Source organism: Musca domestica, unplaced genomic scaffold (genome assembly GCF_030504385.1).
Source record: "Musca domestica strain aabys unplaced genomic scaffold, Musca_domestica.polishedcontigs.V.1.1 15, whole genome shotgun sequence".
NCBI classification, from domain to species: domain Eukaryota; kingdom Metazoa; phylum Arthropoda; class Insecta; order Diptera; family Muscidae; genus Musca; species Musca domestica.
Window position 1 is genome coordinate 2,672,335 of NW_026712207.1, and position 22,341 is coordinate 2,694,675.

At 38.1% G+C, this 22,341-nt stretch overlaps 1 protein-coding gene across 5 annotated transcripts in view; it reads left to right on the forward strand.

Moving 5' to 3' along the window:
• The window catches only part of LOC101892109 (kalirin), a 144,734-nt gene that overhangs the window by 74,042 nt on the left and 48,351 nt on the right, over window positions 1–22,341 (forward strand). For all 5 annotated transcript variants that reach the window (XM_059119510.1, XM_059119514.1, XM_059119512.1 and 2 more), the window contains 2 exons: window positions 4,369–4,645; window positions 4,725–4,785. In XM_059119510.1, the coding sequence (XP_058975493.1) occupies window positions 4,369–4,645; window positions 4,725–4,785 (338 nt within the window). The remainder of the gene's footprint in view (window positions 1–4,368; window positions 4,646–4,724; window positions 4,786–22,341) is intronic.

Below are 22,341 nucleotides of genomic sequence, written 5' to 3' on the forward strand. Positions count from 1 at the left end.
ATATTTCCAATCTCCGAACTTGATCTAAGTTTGACAATGATATTACGATGTACCAAGTTTGGATCAAATCGGATACTCCCTTCGAGAGTTATTGTGCGCACCAGCCAGACAGACAAAGACAGACGGACGGATAGATCGACTACAAATGTCCCGCTAGATCGACTACAAATATCCTGAAACTAAATGAAATGAAGTAGGTTGATAAGATGTTACTCGAATGCAAGACTTTTGGTATTGAAAAGGGGCCATGTAGATCCACGTTTTGGTATAGCAACCATATAAGGGCAACTCCCGATATTCGGTATTTTGATGATTTTAGCGACATTATTCACCGGAATTGTTTCAAATTTAGTATTTGAAGTTCGTAATGGATACTACAGCCTATGACAGAAAATTGTCTGTGCAGGTCCAAGTCTTCGTATAGCCCCCATATAACGGCACCTCCCGATATTCGGTATTTTGATTATTTTAACCAACAGTTGCAATGGAACTGTCTGAAAATCAACACCTGAAGTTGCTCCTCAGTGCTTCACCCCCTTGAAGAGAATTGGCTATATATGTCCTCGCCTTCGTATATTATCCATATAACGGATTTCATTTAAGTGATATTATTCGACGGATTTTTTTTTTAAATTTTTCAAGATCCTCCAAAATGGTGTGGCCGGAAAATGGCTCGTGAGCTGAACATATCGCAATATTCCATTCGGCAAATACTGAAAAATAAGCTCGGAATAAAGCCAATGAAATTCCAAAAAGTGCAAGAACTTACACCGCAACAGAAAGAAAATGGACTCAAGAGATCTAAAGAGTTGCTTCGCTTGGCCGAAAGTGGCGAATTGCCGAATTTGGTTTTCTCCGATCAGAAAACATTCTTTGTAAACAAACAAAATTATCGTGTTTACTTGCCCAAGAGGCCAGCTGAAAATGTGCACCTTTGGTTGGCCACCAGAACTCAATCGCCGGCCATGGTGATGGTGTGGGTATGCGCCGCTATAACAGCCGATGGTCGCTCTCCGCTCATATTAATCGACCGTGGCATCAGAATAAATGCCAAATATTATCGCGAAAATATTCTGGAGGGTGTATTAAAGCCTATATGATACAGGGTTCTTTCCTCTTTTTTCGTATAAGACCTTTAAAACGTCCTTTCTTCGTAGAAATCCTTGTTAGAGATCTTCTTTTCGTAGAATACCTGAAGAAGGTCATATTTCCAATAAGGATCTTAAAAGTTGCGTTTCGATGGGATACATTTCTGCAGAACAGATTTAGTCTTCTTTTCTTTTGGAAAAATATAAAAGATCTTCCATTTGTAGCAGACCCTTGGAAGGCACACTTTCATAGATTGAAAATTATTGGGAGCGCCTAAAAGTATACTACAAAAATGCTAAATGTAAAATGTAAAATTTTGTTCCTTAAATTATAACTCTCGATTCCTCCAGTCCAAAGCAGAACTTTTAACTGTAGTCTCTCATCTCAAATCCGGAAATGCTAGAAAAAATGTATTACAATCCTGGAAAAATTACCCCTCCACTTAAAGTCCTTTCATCCAAACCTTTCAATTTACAAAAAAACAACACAAAACGAATGTCCTTCTTCTTGGCTGTCAAATTAAGTGGTGTCCTCGATTAGAATCGATTAAAGATGTTTATAACAGCAGCAGCAACAACAACACCAACAATGACAATAACGCCAACAAACAGCAGCTTAATTGAAGGCATGACAGCACAGAATTAAGTTGCCTGCCTGCCTGTATGCATTTGTGGATGGATATGGTCTGGTCTGGTATCCTCTGATGTGTCGATGACAACACGTGCCTCTTTCATTCGTTTTTTTTTTTTTTTTTTTTTGTTCTCGGCTCTCAGCCGCCCATTCATTCAGCCCATACACCCACACGACTTAGACCAGCTCTTGTCTGTAAGGATAAGTGTCCGTGTCCGTATCCGTGTCGGTCTGTCTGCCAGTGTTTGAATATATTTGTCACAGAGTTGATAAATTTCAATATCCTTTTTTATTTCAACTTTTTTTTCGAAATATTAACATGTTGACACGTTATTGTTGCCAGCCAATGGCTGGAGACCAAGCAGCCACCCACCCAGCCATCCATCCGTCCACTTATATTTCGTTAGGAGGAGGATATCAGTTCTTTTTATGTAAATGGATATCTTGGATATATGGCTGGCTGGCTGGCTGTGACAGTGATATATGAATATGTACATATTGGTTTGGTTATGTACAGAAATACATACATACAGGGTGAGATGAAGAAACTGCAACCAACTGCAGTCTGCTGTCATTTCTTAGCCACTCGTCCGACGGCTGTTAAAATTATTCCAGTGATAGCTCATTATATTGTTTACAAGCATACAACAGCATTTTGGTCAGAATTTTCCAGAAAAAAAGTTCTTCGCGATCGAATTCAAGCGTGACAGGGTGATTTCGTTATATTTGGCTGGTAAACCACAAGTGGCTATCGTTAGAGTACTCCAGAATTTAAATTTAAAAAAATCTTTTGTGTCTCGTACCATCGCTCGTTACCGATTACGTGATACTGGTAGCGTAGTCCGACATATGTCAATGAAGTGGCCGGAAGAAAACAGCCACATCAGCAGAAATGGTTCGAAAAGTAAAGAAGCGACTTGATCGAAACCCGCGTCCCAAATGGCCGAAAAATGGCTCGTGAGCTGAACAAGAACTTACACCGCACCGGAAAGAAAATAGACTCAAAAGAGGTAAAGAGTTGTTGTTGTTGTAGCAGTAGTACATGCAACTGTTTGCGTTCTGCTAATCTGGTTCCAGCGCCAGGTTTAGAAATTCGGCCATTTTAATGGGCTGTAGCCAGAGATCTTCTGTAGTAAGTTGGGTAGGTTTGGCTGTACCATTAAAGAGGTGCAGCGTATCGTGCGGGCCTGTCACGTCACGCACATCTTCATCAATTCGTGCCCTAGGCAGCTGACGTTCTTCAGCTGCAATGGTTGGGGGGGGGGGGGGGGTGGAGGGTTGCTAATAGTATCTGCGACTGTATCGGTATGAATGCCATTCAGACCTGCCTGATAGACTTCTGATCTTGAGGTTCTCTCTTGTAGCGTTTGGACCTCCCTGTCTAGATCATGCATGCCCTTCCTGACATGCCTGGGTGGTCCATCTCAATTATCCACCATAATATGGTTGGGATGACTCTCACATTAGCATATGATTATGCTGACGTAAGGGAAGGACTTTCGCCTCATCCACTGGTGTCATGAGAAGGCACCCTGTCGCAGTTCTCAGGGCAGAACGCTGCCGGCAGGTCTGGATGTGCTTCCACTGCGTAGCACTAGTATTTGCAGACCACACTGGAGCTGCATAGCTAAAGAGTTGCTTCGCTTCGCTTGGCCGAAAGTGGTGAACTGCCGAATTTGATTTTCTCCGTCTCCGATGAGAAAACATTCGTTGCCCAGCAGTTTGTAGACAAAACAAAATGATCGTGTTTACTTTCCCAAAGAGGTCAGCTGAAAATCTGACCCTTCGGTTGGCCACCAAAACTCAAGCGCCGGCCATGGTGATGGTGTGGGCCGCCATAATAGCCAATGGTCGCTCTACGCTCGTATTAATCGACCGTGACATCAGAACAAATGCCGAATATTATTGCGAAAATATTCTGGAGGGTGTATTAAAGCCTTGGGCACTCAAACATTTTGGCCGCAGACCTTGGATATTCCAACAGGACTTAGCACCATGGCATTCAGACCGCGCCACCCAAGAATGGTTACAAAATGAGGTTCCTCGCTTCATTTCAAGCGCCACTAAAAATCTCCGGATACCAATCCTTGGGACTATTGTGTCTGGAGTATTTTGGAAACCAAGGTTGGCACTTAAAAATACCAAAGTGCCGATCACCTCAAGCAAGCGCTTCACCGGGAATGGGCCAAAAAATCGCAGAGCAAAATTCGGGCAGCGTGTGACGGTTTCATTGGCCGTTTGAAGGCCATAATTTGTGCCAAAGGTGACCAATTCGAACAAATCTAAACTTATTCTAAAATTTGATGCTATTTCCGACATTTTTTCCTTTCAATTAAAAAAAAAAAAAAAAAATTGTAAAAATTATGGCATTTGACTTTGTTGCAGTTTTTTTTTTTATCTCACCCTGTACCTAAGCCACATGTGCATATGTATATGTAATTTCTATATTTAAAACAATATTCAAATCAAAAAAAAAAAAAAAAAAATCTCCATATCTAATATGTTGTGCAAAAAGCAAGGAACGACATAATTCCTTTTGATGAGAATCACTGGTGCATGTGATTAAATTCTGCTTTTTCCAATAATTATTGATTTTGTTGTTTTTTTTATTTTATTAATTTTATTCATTCTTCTTCTCCTTTTTTCCAGATTGGCTCCCATGAAGCAACTTGGGTAACAGCCGATTACATAGCAACCGCCGGTTCCAATGAACTCAGCGTTACCAAGGGCCAACAGGTGGAGATTCTCGAAGCACCCACAGCCAATGAACCCGATTTCTGTTTGGTCCGTCTCAATCCTCAATGTGATGATGCTGCGGTCCAAGAGGGTTTGGTCCCCGTTTCCATACTTAAACCCCCACCCGGTTCCCACAAGTCGAGCTCATCGCGCAAAGACAAGAGTGAGAGTAACAATTTGCAGGATCAAAGTAAGTGGAGGGTATTTTATTTGGATTTGAATTGAGATTTTAATTATTTCATGTTTTCTTTTCCAAAAAAAAAATCTAGCCAACAATCGAAGTAAACCAGATCCGCTGACATCATCCACCAAACGAAGAGGTCTTGGGGGGTAAGTTCTAAATTAAGATTACTCAAAAATCTCAAAAATGTAATTAAAGAGGTTCACATTAGAAAGGAAAGCCTCGTATCCTTAAAAAGTAGAGCTCCTAAAAGGTTTTAAGTGGAACGATTGTTATACCCTCAACCTTGAAGAGGAGGGTAAATTAACTTTGTCATTCCGTTAGTAAAATCCCGAAATATTCGTCGCAGACCCTATAAGTGTATATATTTATGATCAGCATACAATTCTAAGTCCGTCCGTCTGTCTGTTCAAATCAGGATTCAAAGCAAGGCCCAAATTCTTTGACGTAGAGTTATAAAATTTGGCAAAACAATTTGTATTGTGTGTAGGGTGGTTGGTATTGAATATGTAAAATATCGGTCCACGTTTTTGTATAGCCTCCATATAACGGTACCTCCCGATATTCGGTATTTTGATGATTTTTGCCACATTTTTCCGTGGATTTGTCTAAAAAAATTGGTATTTGTAGTTCACAATGGGTTCCAGCTCCGGTAGCAGAATATTGAATGTTTAGGTCCACGTTTTTTGAAAAGTTTAACAGCATTATCCAAACGGTGTTACTGCTATTTTATTTTGAACACGGAACGGAACACGTTTCAATTCAGATAATTTTATATATTTTTTTTCCTTTACCCAAAAGTGGAGGGTATTAAAAGTTCTGCCCGGCCGAACTTTAAATATAAGACCTTTGGAGCTTCTATTTTCAATAGAAATAGAAGATCCTTAGGGATTCTATTATCATGAGCAAACATTTAACTTGAGCTCTTCAATTTGCAATAGGCTTCATTTCGGTTTCCATTTTCAATAGGAGACAATTTGGGATTTTATTTTCAATAGACAAATTTTAGAAATTCCATTTCCAATAGAAGGGCTTCTATTTCCACTAGAAGATCCTTAGTTCTTCTATTTTCAAAAGCAAACATTTGTGCTTCCATTTTCAATAGGAAAATGTGTAGGTTCCTTTTTGCAAGAGAATAACTTTTTTTAAACAAAACCTCTTTGGAGCTTCTATTTTCAACAGAAGATTTCTAAAACTTATATTATTGATAGAAGACCTTTTCAAGTTATTCCCTCTTAGAGGACATTTAGAAGGTCTTCTATCTTCCATTCACGGAAGACCTATTAAAAGACATATAATCAAGGAATACATTTTGAAGGTTTATTTCCATAGAAGACCTTTGATCTTTGCCAAGGAAGGCTTTTAGAAAGTTCTCTATCCGTAAAAGAAGAGTTTCTTTCCGTAGAAGATTTTTAATTTGTCTTATTACCATAAAGGACCTAAAAGTTCTTCTCCATGAGGGACCTTTCCACAAAACAAATTTAAAAAGTCTTTCCATAGAAGTCCTTGATAAGGTGTATTTTCTTAGTTAACCTTGGCAAGATTTTCCATCTTTAGGAAAAGATGAAAGATTTTTTATAGAAGACGTTTAGAGGATCTCTTTTCTACAGAAGACATATAGACAGTCCTTTATGGAAAGAGGCATAAAGGACTTTCAATATATTTTTGTTTACCTAAAAAAACTTTCAATTTCGTTTTTTGCCAAAGAAGACTTTTAAAAGGTCTGATGGTCTTATTTTGGTCTTCCTTTGCAAGACTTTTTTCCACAGTAGATGTTTAGAAATCCTTCTTTTATTAAAGACCTCTTCGGAGGGTTTTCTTTTCAAAAATCTTTAGACCCTTCTTTTCACAGAAGTCCTTCTAAATACCTTTTTCCCACATAAGAACCCAAAGGTCTTCTTTCTGCATGGAAAACCTTTGAAAATCATTTTTTAATTGAAGATCTTTAAAAGGTATTCATTCATAGAAGAACTTCAGACGATCTACTTTCCGGAGACCTTTCGAATATAATTTTTACTTGAAGACCCTTAGAAGGTCATATTTTCATACATTACTTTCTGCAATTCTTGTTTCTTTTGATGGCCATTAGAAGGTGTTTTCCCAAAGGGGTCTTCTTTTTTTCCTACAGACATTTTTTGAAAAACATTCTTTCGAAGAAGACCTTTGCAGAGGGCCTTTTTCCCAAGGTTTGTTTTTCCAATGAAGGTCTTTAGAGAATCTTCTTGTCAAAAAAGAACACTGAAGCTCTTTTTCCTATAGTTTCTATTTATGGACGACATATGAAAGGCCTTATTTTTATTGAAGTTCTATAGTAGAGGATTTTCGAACGGTCTTCTTTCCAAAGACCTTTCAATAGTTTTCTTCAGGAGACATTTTTAAGGTCTATTTCAAAATTTGATCTTTTTTAATGAATATCTTTGGGAGGCCTTCTACCACAGAGGAACAGTTTATTTCTAAGACCTTTAGAAGATTGTTTTTCCATGAAGAGGTCTTTTTCAATAAAAAACTCTAAACAGTCTTCTGTCTGTCTGTTCCCATAGAAGATTTTTAGAAGTTTTACTTTCTAAGAGGATCTTTAGGCGGTCTTCCTTCTAAAACCTTGGGAGGTTTATTTCCCATGAGGACTTTTAGACTGTTTTCTTGTCATGGAGTCCTTCTTTCCATAGAAGTCCCTCTGATGATTTTTTTTACATAGACCACCACTAGAGAGTCTTTTCCTGCCAGAAGACTTCCAGGCGACCTTTTTTGTCTAGAAACCTTTAGACTGTATACCCTTCCAAACGTTTTCCACCAGAGCACACCTTTAGAATGACTTGTATCTATGAAAGCGCTTGTATCTATGAAAGAGAACACTTAAATGATATTGAAAGACTGCTATTAATGAAAGACCATCCCGTAAAGTTTAGAAACCCGTCAAAATGTCGTCAATGGTCTCCTTATCTCTCTCTCTCTCTCTCTTTTTCTTGCAAATTATGTTCTTCCACACCTTCTTCCTATTCAATTCCAATTTTCGACGCGGAGAAATAAAAAACTTCTTTCAATAAAATTAATCATTAAAAGGTATTTTTATATTTGGAAATCTTTCTAAACGGTCCTGAAAGTCTTCTATTAATAGAAGCCCATTTAAGTATTTCTTTGTATGAAAGTACTTGTTTTCCTTGAAATTATTTATTTTCGCATGCAGGATGAAGACTCTTGTTTATTCCATTCAACTCAAATGCGAAAGGTCGTTTGGGGTGGAAGATATCTACTACATAAAACTTTCTAAATAATCTTCAATAGAAGATTGATGGAAGACCTTGTAGGTATTCTCTGAAAGGGAAATCTTGTAAGTCTACGTTTAGAAGTCTGAAAGGGAAATCTATGTAAGTCTACGTTTAGAAGTCCATCAAAAGACGTTCAATATTTACCTTTGGATACAAGACCGAGAGATAGAGAGTTTTCCTTGAAAATTATATTCTTACATAAATTTTTCTTTTTCCTACTTATTTAATTCCTCATCTTATTCAATTCCTCATTTTCTTCGAATAAAGAAATATAGCTCTAGTAGCGAGACGCTTTTCTAAATGATCCTGAATATATTTTATTAATGAGAGCCCCTCTGTAGTGTTCTCTGAAAGATACCCCATCATAAAGTCTTCCACTTTTGGGAGTCCAACAAAAATGTGTTCCATGCCAACCCTTCCTCCTGATTATTCAATTCGTCACCTTCGGTACACAGAAAGAAAAGGGTTCTTTCTATAAATTAATCCTAAATGGTTCTATGGCTGTCTATTCAGCCTTTTATGCAAAGAGAGTCCTCTAATAGTCTTTTGAAATGGAATAAATTCAGTGGGGAAAACCTTCCTCGCGATCTTGAAATTCTTCTATTCTATTAGTGGTAGGCCATACCAGCGTCTTCTCTGGTTAAAATACCTTCATAGAGAATTCTTCGTTTAGAAAAGCAGGTATTCTATACCTCTACTTTAGGTTAAAGATCGTTACTACTTTTCCGAGAATAGTATTTTCTTCTATTCCCAACTCTTCGTTCTGCTTATTAAATTTCTCATCTTCGATACAAAATCTGCTACGTTTAGGAGTTTTTTCAATTCCTCATCTTCGTTACGAAGAATAAAATTTAAAGTAAATGCTTTACAATGCAATTACTGGAGCTTGATAACAACGTGTATATCCTCTCTGCAACTCATCTTAAGCTTTTTTATAAACATGGTCTATCGGTCGGTCGTTCGGTCTTTTCAGATTGAATCCATTCACTTGGAAGGATGACAAACTAAGAGAAATATAAAATAAAAACGGAAGAATAGCAAAAAATTATTTTATTAGCTTTACTTGGAACTACTTGGGCAAACAAGAAAACGAGAGGACGTAGCGATGGGAAAGGAGAACTGTCAAGCAAACATAAAAAGGAGAAAAAACTAGAAAGCAAATACACCTCCTGGCCATACTCCTTGCTTGCAGTTGCAATCTTGGCGTTTATTGCATTTAATATTCAACAATTGCACAAAGACGTCTTTCGAAGACAGGGACGTATGCAAGGGGGGGGGGGACCTGGAACTCTTCGAAATGTTTGCTTTAATGCTTTGCTTTAATTTTTAAGAGAAAGTTAATTTTTTACCATTTAGGTCCTACTGCAAGTGGTTGCTAAATGCAATTCTGGATACGCCACTGTTGGCTTTCCTTGAAAGTTGGGTTATATCCCAAATGGTTGCCAAATGCATTTCTGTGTATGTCACTGTTGGCATATTTAGTTACCACCCCACAGAAACTACTTCACTCTTTCCCTGCCAGTTGGGTTATATCTCAAATGGTTTCCAAATGCATTTCTGGCTACGTCACTGTTGGCATATTTAGTTACCACCCCACAACAACAGCCACAAACTGTTATCCTCTTTCCTTGCCTGAAAATACTTGGTGGGAAAATAAACATGCTTTATTTGAGGAAATGACTACTTACAGCAGACTTACCCGTTCCTCCTTTTCAATGTTGAACTTTTCATCAAACTTCCTTTTGCTTCCGCCTTTTGAAACAGCCAACGTATTATTATTTTTTTGTGATTTGCTCTTCCTTTGTGTGTGTGTTCCTCCTCTTGCTTTCCTGCCTTGTTGCTTGCTACATATGGTGGTGGCGATGGTGTTGGCCATTCAAAATGCCAGGCAGCAAAAAAAAAACGCTCCATTCTAACGACGGACGAGAATTGTTCTCAAACGTGTCGTAAAAGCAGGCAACCGGATTTCCATGATTATTTTGCAATTTTTTTTCGACGTCGACGTCGTCTTCGTCTTTGTTGCTGCTCCTCAATTGGGAAGTAGAATGACAATGGACGGGGTCACACTACTGATGTTGACAACATCAGAAAGTGGTTGGTTATTAAAGGCCAAGGGGTATTCACACAGATTGTTTGACTCAGTTGATACATTTCATTTGTAATGCATGAAATTTATAGCATACTTTTAGGCATTAACGATGAAAATGTGTGTGTGTGTGTGTGTTCCATTTGTTGTGGCTCTTTTGTATTGCGGTTGCTTTGCTGTTTTGTCAGATTGATTTATAATTGGTAATGTCTGTGGAGGAGGCAGGAAATGACTTGTAGGATACAAATTGGTCGATTATTCGTATTCTAAAGGTTATTTGTTGTAGAAATCATGGAGAAATTCTGAAAAATGTTTTGAAGAATGAAAATGGGAAAGACCCCTGTTTCCAAAGTATGTTTTTCTAATGAAGGCTTTTAGATAATCTTATTGTCATAGAGGATCTGTTTCCATGGAAGACTACTAGAAGACGACCTATGAAAGGTCTTTTTCCCACATTGAAGATATTTAGAAGGCCTTCTAAGATTTTCGGACAGTCATCAAGGTGTCGGAGACAGGAAATGGCTTGCGGATTACAAATTGGTCGACCATTCTTATTCTAAAGGTTATTTATTGTAGGAATGATGGAGAAATCTAAGAAATGTTTTGAAAAATTAACAAAATAGGAAAAGGCATTCTTTCGTAGAAGACCTTTGCATTAACGACCCCTCTTTCCAAAGTATATTTTTCCCAAGAAGGCCTTTAGAGAATCTTCTTGTCACCGAGGATCTTTTTTTTTTCATAGAAGACTACTAAAAGCTCTTTTTCCAAAGCTCTTCTATTTATAGACGACCTATGAAAGGCCTTTTTTCCACATTGAAGATCTTTTGAAGGCCTTCTAGACTGGAGGATTTTCGGACGGTCATCTTTCCAAAGACCTTTAAATGCTCTTCTATCTATAGGCGACCTTTGAAAAGCCTTTTTTCCACATTGAAGATCTTTAGAAGGCCTTCTAAGATTTTCGGACGGTCATCTTTCCAAAGATCTCTTCTTCAGGAGGCATATTTTTCAATAGCACAAACGTATGAACCTTGAAAGCTAATGATTTGGAGTTGGAGACAGGAAATGGCTTGCGGATAAGGTTTTGAAGGATGAAAATAGGAAAAGGGTATTCTTTCGAAAAATACCTTTACATGAACTACCCCTCTTTCCAAAGTATGTTTTCCCAAGAAGGCCTTTAGAGAATCTTCTTGTCACCGAGGATCTTTTTTCATAGAAGACTACTAAAAGCTCTTTTTCCAAAGGTCTTCTATTTATAGACGACCTATGAAAGGCCTTTTCTCCATTGAAGATCTTTAGAAGGCCTTTTATACTAGAGGAATATCGTACGGTCATCTTTCCAAAGACCTTTAAATGGTGTTCGTAATGACTTGTCGGAGGCAAGAAATGACTTGTAGGATACAAATTGGTCGAATATTCTTATTCTAAAGGTTATTTGTTGTAGAAATTATGGAGAAATCTAAATAATGTTTTAATAAAAGGAAAATAGGTAAGGCACTCTTTCGTGGAAGAACTTTGCATGGACGACCCCTCTTTCCAAAGTATGTTTTTCCCAAGAAGGCCTTTTGAGAATCTTCTTGTCATAGATAATATTTTTTTCCTTAGAAGACAACCAGAAGCTCTATTGCCCAAGGTATTCTATTTATAGACGACCTATGAAAGGCCTTTTTTTCCATTGAAGATCTTTAGAAGGCCTTCTAGACTAGAGGATTTTCGGACAGTCATCTTTCCAAATACCTTTAAATGGTCTTCTTCAGGAGGCATATTTTTCATTGGAAGAAAATATGAGCTTTGAATAGTATTACCTTGTTATCGAAGGCAGGCAAATGACTTGCGGATTACAAATTGATCGATTATTCTAATTCTAAAGGTTATTTGTTGAAGAAATTATGGAAAAATCTGAGTAAAGTTTTGAAAAAAGGAAAATAGGAAAGGCATTCTTTTGTAGAAGACCTTTGCATGGACCCATCTTTCCAAAGTAGGTTTTTCCCAAGAAGGCCTTTAGATAATCTTTTTGCCATAGAGGATCATTTTTTCCATAGAAGGCTTCTAGAAGCTTTTTTTCCAAAAGTCTTTTATTTATAGACGACCTATGAAAGGCCTTTTTCCATTGAAGATCTTTACAAGGCCTTCCATACTAGAGGATTATCGGACGGTCATCTTTCCAAAGACCTTTAAATGGACTTCTTATTCAGGAGACATATTTTCAATAGAAAAAAAATATGAACTTTGAAAAGTAATACCTTGATGTCGGAGACTGGAAATGGCTTATGGAATACAAATTGATCGATTATTCTTATTCTAAAGGTTATTTATTGTAGAAATGATGGAGAAATCTGAATAATGTTTTGAAAAATGAAATAAGGTTTTATGTCTTGGAAAATTGGTCCACGTCTTCCTATAGCCCCCATATAACAATACTTCCCAAAATTCGGTATTTTGATGATTTCCGCCACATTATTCACCGGAATTGCTTCAAATTTTGTATTTGAAGATCTTAAGGGGTACTATAGTCTATGGCAAAAAATTGCGTATGCAAGTCTACGTCTTCCTATAGCCCCCATATAACGATACCTCCCGATATTCGGTATTTTGATGATTTCAAAGACATTCACCGGAATTGTTTCAAATTTCGTATTTGGAGTTCGTAATGGATGCTGCAGCCTATAACAAAAAAATTTTGTATGCAGATCCACGTTGTCGTATAGTCTCCATATAACAATACCTCCCGATATTCGGTATTTTGATGATTTTAGCGTCATTATTTACCGGAATTGTTTCAAATTTCGTATTTGAAGTTTGTAATGGGTGCTGCCACCTGTGACAAAAAATTGCATATGCAGGTCCACGTCTTCCTATAGCCCCCATATAACGATATCTCCCAATATTCGGTATTTTGATGATTTTAGCGACATTATTCACCGGAATTGTTTCAAATTTTATATTTGAAGTTCGTAATGGGTGATGCAGCCTATCACAAAAAATTGCGTATGCAGGTCCACGTCGTCGTATAGTCTCCATATAACGATAGCTCCCAATATTTGGTATTTTGATGATTTTAGCGTCATTATTTACCGGAATTGTTTCAAATTTCGTATTTGAATATCTTAATGGCTATTACAACTTACAACAAAAAATTGTTTATGCAGGTCCACGTCTTCCTACAGCCCCCATATAACGATACCTCCCGATATTCGGTATTTTGAGGATTTTAGCGACATTATTCACCGCAATTATTTCAAATTTCGTATTTGAATATCTTAATGGCTGCTGCAACTTACAACAGAAAATGGTATTTGCAGGTCCACGTCTTCCTATAGTCTACACATACCGATACCTCCCGATATTCGGTATTTTGATGATTTCAGCGACATTATACACCGGAATTGTTTTAAATTTCGTATTTGAAGCTCGTATTAGGTACTTCTACTAATGACGAAAAATTGTTAATGTAGGTTCACGTCTTCGTATAGACCCCATATGACAATACCTCCCCATATCCGGTATTTTGATGATTTCAAAGACATTATTCACCGGAATTGTTTCAAATTTCGTATTTGGAGTTCGTAATGGATGCTGGAGCCTATGACAAAAAAATTCTGTATGCAGATCCACGTTGTCGTATAGTCTCCATATAACGGTACCTCCCTTTATTCAATATTTTGATGATTTTGGAGACATTATAAACCAGAATTGTTTCAAATTTCGTATTTGAAGCTTGGAATCGGTACCACAGCCTATGACAAAAAATTGCGTATGCAGGTCCACGTCGTCGTATAGTCTCCATATAACGATAGCCCCCAATATTTGGTATTTTGATGATTTCAGCGACATTATTCACCGGAATTGTGTCAAATTTTGTATTTGAAGTTCGTAATGGGCGCTGCAGCCTATTACAAAAAAGTTGCATATGCAATAAAGTCAAACGCCATAATTTTTACATTTGTTTTTAAATTTTATTGAATGAAAACAAAAAATGTCGGAAATAGCATCAAATTTTAGAATAATTTAAGATTTGTTCGAATTGGTCAACTTTGGCACAAATTATGGCCTTCAATGACGGCCAATGAAACCGTCACACGCTGCCCAAATGTTGCTCTGCGGTATTTTGGCCCATTCCCGGCGAAGCGTTTGCTTGAGGTCAACGACACTTTGGTATTTTTTAGTGTCAACCTTGCTTTCCAAAATTCTCCAGACACAATAGTCCAACGGATTGGTATCCGGAGATTTCGGTGGCCATTTTGCGCTGGAAATGAAGCGAGGAACCTCATTTTGTAACCATTCTTGGGAGGCACGTGGCGCGTGCTGAGTGCTGTTGGAATGTCCATGGTCTGCGGCCAAAATGTTTGAGTGCTCAAGGCTTTAATACACCCTCCAGAATATTTTCGCGATTATATTTGGCATTTATTCTGAGGCCAAGGTCGATTAATACTGGCGGAGAGCGATCATCGGCTGTTATGGCGGCCCACACCATCACCATGGTCGGCGCTTGAGTTCTGGTGGCCAACCGAAGGTGCACATTTTCAGCTGACCTCTTTGGCAAGTAAACACGATCATTTGTTCGTTTGTTTATTTACAAACTGCTGGACAACGAATGTTTTCTCATCGGAGACGGAGAAAACCAAATTCGGCAGTTCACCACTTTCGGCCAAGCGAAGCAATTCTTTAGCTCTTTGGAGTCTATTTTCTTTATGTTGCGGTGTAAGTTTTTGCACTTTTTGGAATTTCAATGGTTTTACCCCGAGCTCATTTTTCAATATTCGCCGAATGGAATATTGCGATATGTTCAGCTAATGAGTCAATTTTCGGCCTCTGCGACGCGGGTTTCGGTTAAGTCGCTTCTTTACTTTTCGAACTATTTCTGCTGACGTTGCTGTTTTCATCCGTCCACTTCCTTGACATATGTTGGGCTGCGGTCCCAGTATCACGGTAACGAGCGATGGTACGAGATACAAAAGATTTATTCACATTTAAATGCTGGAGTGCTCTAACAATAGCCACTTGTGGTTTTCTCCAGCCAAATATAAAGAAATCACCCTGTCACGCCTGAATTCCATCACGAATAACTTTTTTTCTGGGAAATTCTCAGCAAAATGCTTTTGTTCGCTTGTAAGCAATATAATGAGCTGTCACTAGAATAATTTTAACAGCTGTCGAACAAGTGACTTAGAAATGACAGCAGTCTGAATTTGGTTGCAGTGTTCTCATCTCACCCTGTATGGACCGGAATTGTTTGAAATTTCGTATTTGAAGTTCGGAAACGGTACTGCATTCTATAGAAATACAACTTATGTAGGTCCACGTCTTCGCCTAGCCCCGAAAAACGGTTTTTATTCATTTTTCGGAAGAAAATCCTCTATTTATGTTACTTTGCGATATAAACTTTCAAAACGTCGATACATTTATTTTCTATTTTTAGCTCTATTTTCATAATCTGCGGAATTTTTTGCTTTAATTATGGTATATTATAATATGTATTATATCATCAAATTCTATAAAAAAATTTTTGAATGTTAAAAAATTACAAAAAAGTACCATACGTTGGGCGCCAGGTGACCTAAGATTATAAAAGTCATTATTTTATTGTTGCAGGTTTTTGTCGGCAATCATTTCGCTTCATTGCGCTTTTTCTTTTTGTGTTTTTTTTCTATTTTAAGTCCAATCTATAGCCTTCAGGCAAGACATTATTTTAAAGGAAATATAGAAAAAACCGCAAGTTTATTGAGCTGTCTATTAGTAACGATTTTGCGGTTACTCCATTTCGAACGTCAGGCACGGACATACATGACTATGAATTTTTTAATGATAAAATTACTAATTGAACTTTTAGTGGTAAAAGCATGCCTTGGCAGAATGATAAATGACTAAAAATGAAATGAGGTTTTTTTTGGAATATCGAAAATTCGAAAAAAAAAAAAATACTAAAACGGTCCCATTCAGATTTTGGGATCTTAATTGAAAAAATCTTCCCTTGAAATACTATTTTTGTTTGACTTCCTTAATTCCTATTCTTTATTAAAACGTTTTTCATAAATCTCTAATTTTACATTATTTGGTGTACCTATTTAATCGACCACCAGTGTATGTATGTACAATATAAAGGTAGCTATGATGTTTAGTGCTGTCAGTCAACATAACTTTATTTTAATCAGAACAAGTTTTGCGGTTTGTGAAGCTACTAAAATCCAGTTTTCTTTCCAATGCCCAAAAAGTTATTCTTTTTCATCTTCCTTCTTTCTACAAGGCCATTAAAGCGAATACCATAAAAAAAGTGAAAATATTACAAAAAAAAAATTAACCTACAAAATGTGTACTGAGATGTCATTAAAATTTGAAAACTAACAGTTGGTTATTTCTTAAAAAAAACTTTCTAAGATTAGTAGCGAAAACTGTGATTACTTCAAATAATGAAATTCAGCAAATATCGAAATTCTTCTATTGGCTTTAGAAGACCTTGAAGACCTCTTCTTTTGGCCTTTAGAAGACCCAAAGGACCTTTAGAAGACCTTGAGGTTTTCTAGGGCCTTTAGAAGACCTTGAGATCTCCTATGGCCTTTAGGAGATATTGAGCTCTACTTCTGAGTTTTGAAGATCATGAGGTCTTCTACTGGCTTTAGAAGACCTAGAAGTCTTCTATTGGCCTTAGAAACCCTAGAGGTCTTCTATTGGCTTTATTAGACCTAGAGTTTTTTTGGCCTTTAGAAGACCTTGAGGTCTTCTACAGACTCTAGAAGACCTAGAGGTCTTCTATTGGTTTCAGAAGACCTTCCCGTCTTGTCTTGGCCTTAGAAACCCTAGAGGTCTTCTATTGGCCTTAGAAGATATAGAGATCTTCTATTGGCCTTAGAAGATCTAGTGGTCTTCTATCGGTTTTAGAAGACCTTGAGGTCTTCTATTGACTTTAGCGGACCTTGAGGTCTTCTATTAGCTCAAGAAGACCTTGAGGTCTTCTATTGACTTTAGCAGACCTTGAGGTCTTCTATTAGCTTTAGAAGACCTTCAGGTCTTCCATCTAGAGATCTTCTATTGGTTTTAGAAAACCTTGAGATCTTCTATTGGTTTTAGAAGACCTTGAGGTCTTCTACTGGCTTTAGAAGACCTTTAGGTCTTCTACTGGCTTTAGAAGACCTTGAGGTCTTCTACTGGCTTTAGAAGACCTTGAGGTCTTCTATCGCCTATAGAAGACCTTAAGGTCTCCTATTGTCCATAGAAAACCTTAAGGTTTCCTATTGGCCATAGAAGACCTCAAGGTCTTCTAAAGCCAGTAGAAGACCTCAAGGTCTTCAAAAGCCAGTAGAAGTTGACAATTTGTCCAAAGAAGATCTTCTGCCTTTAGAAGACCTGAGAAGATCTTCTGTCCTTAGACCAAGAAGATCAGCAGAATTTATTCTGTCCGAAAAAGAAGAAAAAGAAGGCTTCTTGCCTTAGAACGTCTGTAAAAAGTCCTTTGGCCTCAACAGATCCGAAGAGGTCTGCTATCCCTAGAAAACCTATAAAAGATCTTCTGGTCCTATATGACCCTTAGATAGTCCATGGACCCCTAAAAGACCTTAAAAGATACATTGAAGACATATCGAAGATCTCCTGGCCCGGAAAACCCTTTGTCCAAAGAAGATCTTCTGTCCTTAGAAGGCTTGAGAAGATTTTCTGTCCATAGAAGACCTGACAAGATCTTCTGTCCTTAGACCAAGAAGATCAGCAGAAGTTATTCTGTCCGCAAAAGTAGAAGAAGAAGGCTTCTTGTCTTAGAACATCTGTAAAAAGTCTTTTGCCCCTAATAGACCCAAAGAATGTTTCCTATCCCTGGCCCTATATGACCCTTATATAGTTCATGGACCTAAAAAGACCCGAAAAGATAGATTGAAGACATATCGAAGATCTCCTGGCCCAGAAAACCCTTTGTCCAAAGAAGATCTTTTGTCCTTAGAAGACCTAAAGAAAGCCTTATCTCCGAAGATGATCTCAAGGAAAACTTCAACCACAGAAAACTTAAATAATGTCCTACCAAGCCCCATAAAATGTCTTGTAGACCTAGGAGATCAGCAGAAGTTTTTCGGTCCTGAAGAAAGCTTCTTGCCTTAGAAGACCTGTAAAAAGTCTTTTGGTCCTAACAAACCCGAAGAAGGTCTTCCTTCCATGAAGATCAGACGAAGGTATTCCGTCCCTGGAAGACCTGTAGAAGAACTTTTATCCCTAGAAGATCTGCAGAGATTTCTCTGGCCCTACAAGATCAAGATCCCAACAAAAAATTTGGAGACCTTTTTGTCCGCAGAAGACCTAAAGAAAAGGGCTTTAGCCTCAGAATGTATGTCGAAGATCTCCTGCCCAGAATTCCTCTTGTCCAAAGAAGATCTTCTGTCCTTAGAAGACCTGGGGAAAGCTTTCTCTCCGAAGAAGACCTCTAGAAAGTCTTTAACCACAGAAAACTTGAATAATGTCCTACAAAAACCCCATAGAATGTCTTGTATACCTAGAAGATCAGCAGAAGTTTTTCTGTTCTGAAGAAAGCTTCTTGCCTTGGAAAATCTGTAAAAAGTCTTTTGGTCCTAACAAATCCGAAGAAGATCTTCTGTCCCTGAAGACCAGACGAAGGTATTCCGTCCCTAGAAGACCTGTACAAGCATTTTTATTCCTACAAGATCTGTAGAGATTCTTCTGGCCCTAAAAGATCAAGAACGCAAAAAAAATTTTGGAGCCCTTTTTGTCCGCAGAAGACCTAAAGAAAAGGGTTTTAGCCTCAGAAGGTATGTCGCAGATCTCCTGCCCAGAATTCCTCTTGTCCAAAGCAGATCTTCTGTCCTTAGAAGACCTTTTCTTCGAAGAAGACCTCTAGAAAGTCTCTAACCACAGAAGACATTAATAATGTCCTCGGCCCCTACCAAACCCCATAGAAGGCCTTCTGGACCTAGAAGATCAGCAGAAGTTTTTCTGTCCTGAAAAAGGTCTTCTGTCTCTGAAGATCAGAAGGTATTCCGTCCTTAGAAGATCTGTACAAGAATTGTTATCTCTAGAACACCTGTACAAGAACTTTTATCCCTACAAGATCTGTAGAGATTCTTCTCTGCAGAAGTTCTTCTGCTCGCAAAAGATTTTTTGTGGCCTTTTTGTCCGCAGAAATCCCAAAGAAAGGGTTTTAGTCTTAGAAGGCATGTCGAAGGTCTTTTAGCCCTAAAAAGAATATCGAAAGAAGTCTTTAACCACAGAAGGCATGAATAATATCCTCGGCCCCTACCAAACCCCCAAAGAATGTCTTCTAGACCTAGAAGATCAGCAGAAGTTTTTCTGTCCTGAAGAAAGCTTCTTGCCTTGGAAAATCTGTAAAAAGTCTTTTGGTCCTAACAAATCCGAAGAAGATCTTCTGTCCCTGAAGATCAGACGAAGGTATTCCGTCCCTAGAAGACCTGTACAAGAACTTTTATCCCTAGAAGATCTGTAGAGATTCTTCTGGCTCTACAAGATCAAGAACGCAAAAAAATTTTTGGAGCCCTTTTTGTCCGCAGAAGACCTAAAGAAAAGGGTTTTAGCCTCCGAAGGTATGTCGCAGATCACCTGCCCACAATTCCTCTTGTCCAAAGAAGATCTTCTGTCCTTTGAAGACCTTTTCTCCGAAGAAGACCTCTAGTAAGTCTTTAACCACATGAATAATGTCCTCGGCCCCTACCAAAACCCCATAGAAGATCTTCTAGACATAGAAGATCAGCAGAAGTTTTTCTGTCCTGAAGAAAGCTTCTTGCCTTGGAAAATCTGTAAAAAGTCTTTTGGTCCTAACAAATCCGAAGAAGATCTTCTGTCTCTGAAGATCAGAAGGTATTCGATCCCTAGAAGACGAAAACCCAAACAATTTCCATAAAAGGAAGGAAAGAGTTATTAGAAGTATTGTTGTTTCTGTTGTTTCTCTCTCTCTCTCTCTCTCTTGAACACCTTATCAATTTTGTTTAATTTCTTTTATTATCATATCTTAAATTGATATGAACTGAAAAATCAAACCACCTCAACACCCCTCCAATAACCATTTCAAAACTCACAACTGACCACTTTCGTTGTTTTTTTTTTTTAATTTTATTTCATTTGATAAGTTTTTTTTGTTTTTGTTGTTAAATTTAGCCATTATTACTCATTGAAATATTGAAATTTATTTTCGAGCGAATTCAAAACAACAAAGACTGGCTGGCGTGACCAAGTGTTGCTTGCCCCCTAATCAACACTTACAAATCAGTGGGCTAGAACAAAAACAAACAAACACTCACACAAACCACAAATAAATTAGTAAAATGGTCGTTCTAAGTAACAGCTTGCTAAACGCCTTTTAGTGTGTCTGTCTGTCTGCCTATCTGGTGGTCGGACTGTCCATTTGTCTGCGGGCAATTTAGTGGAATTTAAGTTTCTCCAAACAAAAACATTTCCCCCCACCTTTTTTTGCGCCGCCACCTGTTGTGGGGTATTTTACAACTAGGTGGAAATTACAAAATTACACAAACCGGCCAAGATTGACATTGGCGGTCGACGCCTGGTTGGCTTTAGCGTCGTCATTTAGTAATTTAGATGTTTGTTTAGATTAGAAACCCACCGAAAAAAAAACAAGAATCGGGAAGGGGTGGGACCGGAAAAGACGGAGGGGGAAGGAAGTGGTAGTGAGTGCAACTTGAGCCTAAGCGAGGGGTGTGAAAAAGGCCAAGGATTTCCTGCTTGTCAAAATACTTGACATAATTTGTTTGCGAAAAGAACACGCAATTCAAATTTTAGTGTACGGGATGGTCAACAGGTGGCGCTAAGTGAGGAGGGGGTGATATGGGAAATTTTATTTTGAAATTAATTATTTTAGGGATCTTTGAGGTAAAGGAGACTTTCTTCTTTTGGGTGTTAAAAATGTTTCATAAGTCTCTAAGCTACAGAAGACTATCAGAGGGTCCTCTAGCCATAGAAGACCCTCAAAAAGTTCCCCTGCTTAAGATATCCTTCAATTGGTCTTGAAGTTATAAAATATCTTAACATTTTCTATGCTTCTATCGAAACAGAAGGATCGTCTAGCATTCCCCATCTCTCCGAGCCATAAAAATGTCGCCTCAAGCTATAGGAGACCCTCAAAAAGTCCCCCTGCTTAAGATATCCTTCAATTGGTCTTGAAGATACAAAAGGGACTTCAAGTTATAAAATATCCAACATTTTCCGACTTGGGTTTGAAAACGGACCCTATGCTTCTGTGGAACCAGAAAAGATCGTCTAGCATTCCACACGCCTTCGGGCCACTGTAGATATTCAAAATATCGCCTCTAGCTATAGAAGATTCTCAAAAAGTCTTCCTGTTTAAGATATCTTTCAATTGGTCTTGAAGATACAAAAGGGTCTTGAAGTGATAAAATATCCAACATTTTTCCACTTGGGTTTGAAAGCGGTCCCTATGTTTTTATGGAACCAGAAAAGCCAGCCTCAAAGGATCGCTTAAATCGATTTAAAAGCCCTTCTGGCCATAGAAGACCTTGAATAGCTCTTGCAACCACAGGAGACTTCAAATAGGTCTTCTAGCAGTCCACCTTCATAAAGTCTTCTAGTTACAGACGAGCTTCAAAAGACCACCGAGACATAGGAGGTCTCTAATATGACTCCTCTAATGAATGAATAGCTTCAAAAAGAACTTCTGGTCTTGGAGGATATTTAAAAGGTCATACTATAGAAGGCTTTCCCTCCGAAAAAAGACCTGTAGAAAGTCTTCTACCACAGATAGCATGAATAGTGTCTTCTGGCCCTGTAAAAACCGTAGAAGATCTTTTGGACCTTGAAGATCAGTAGAACTTCTTCTGCCTGCAAAAGACCTGTAAAAAGCATTTCGGCCCTAACAGACCTTTCATGGCTAGAAAACCCTTAGAAAGTCAATGAACCCTAAAAGACCTGAAAAGGTACATTAAAGACATGTCGAAGATCTCCTGGCCCAGAAGACCCTTTGCCCTTAGAAGACCGGATAAGATCTTCTGTCCTTAGAAGATATTTTGTCCTTAGAAGACCTGAAAAGGTACATTAAAGACATATCGAAGATCTTCTGGCCCAGAAGACCCTTTGTCCAAAGAAGATCTTCTGTCCTTAGAAGACCTGAAAAGAGCTTTTGTCCTTAGACCTAGAAGATCAGCAGAAGTTCTTCTGCCCGCAAATGAAGAAGGCTTCTTGCCTTACAAGATCTGTAAAAAGTATTTTGGCCCTAACAGACCCGAAGAAGGTCTCCTATTCCTAGAAGACCAATTAAGGATCTTCTGGTCCTAGATGACCACTTTTGTCCAAAAAAGATCTCCTAGCCCAGAAGACCCTTTGTCCAAAGAAGATCTTCTGTCCTTAGAAGACCTGAGAAGATCTTAAAGAACGGGTTT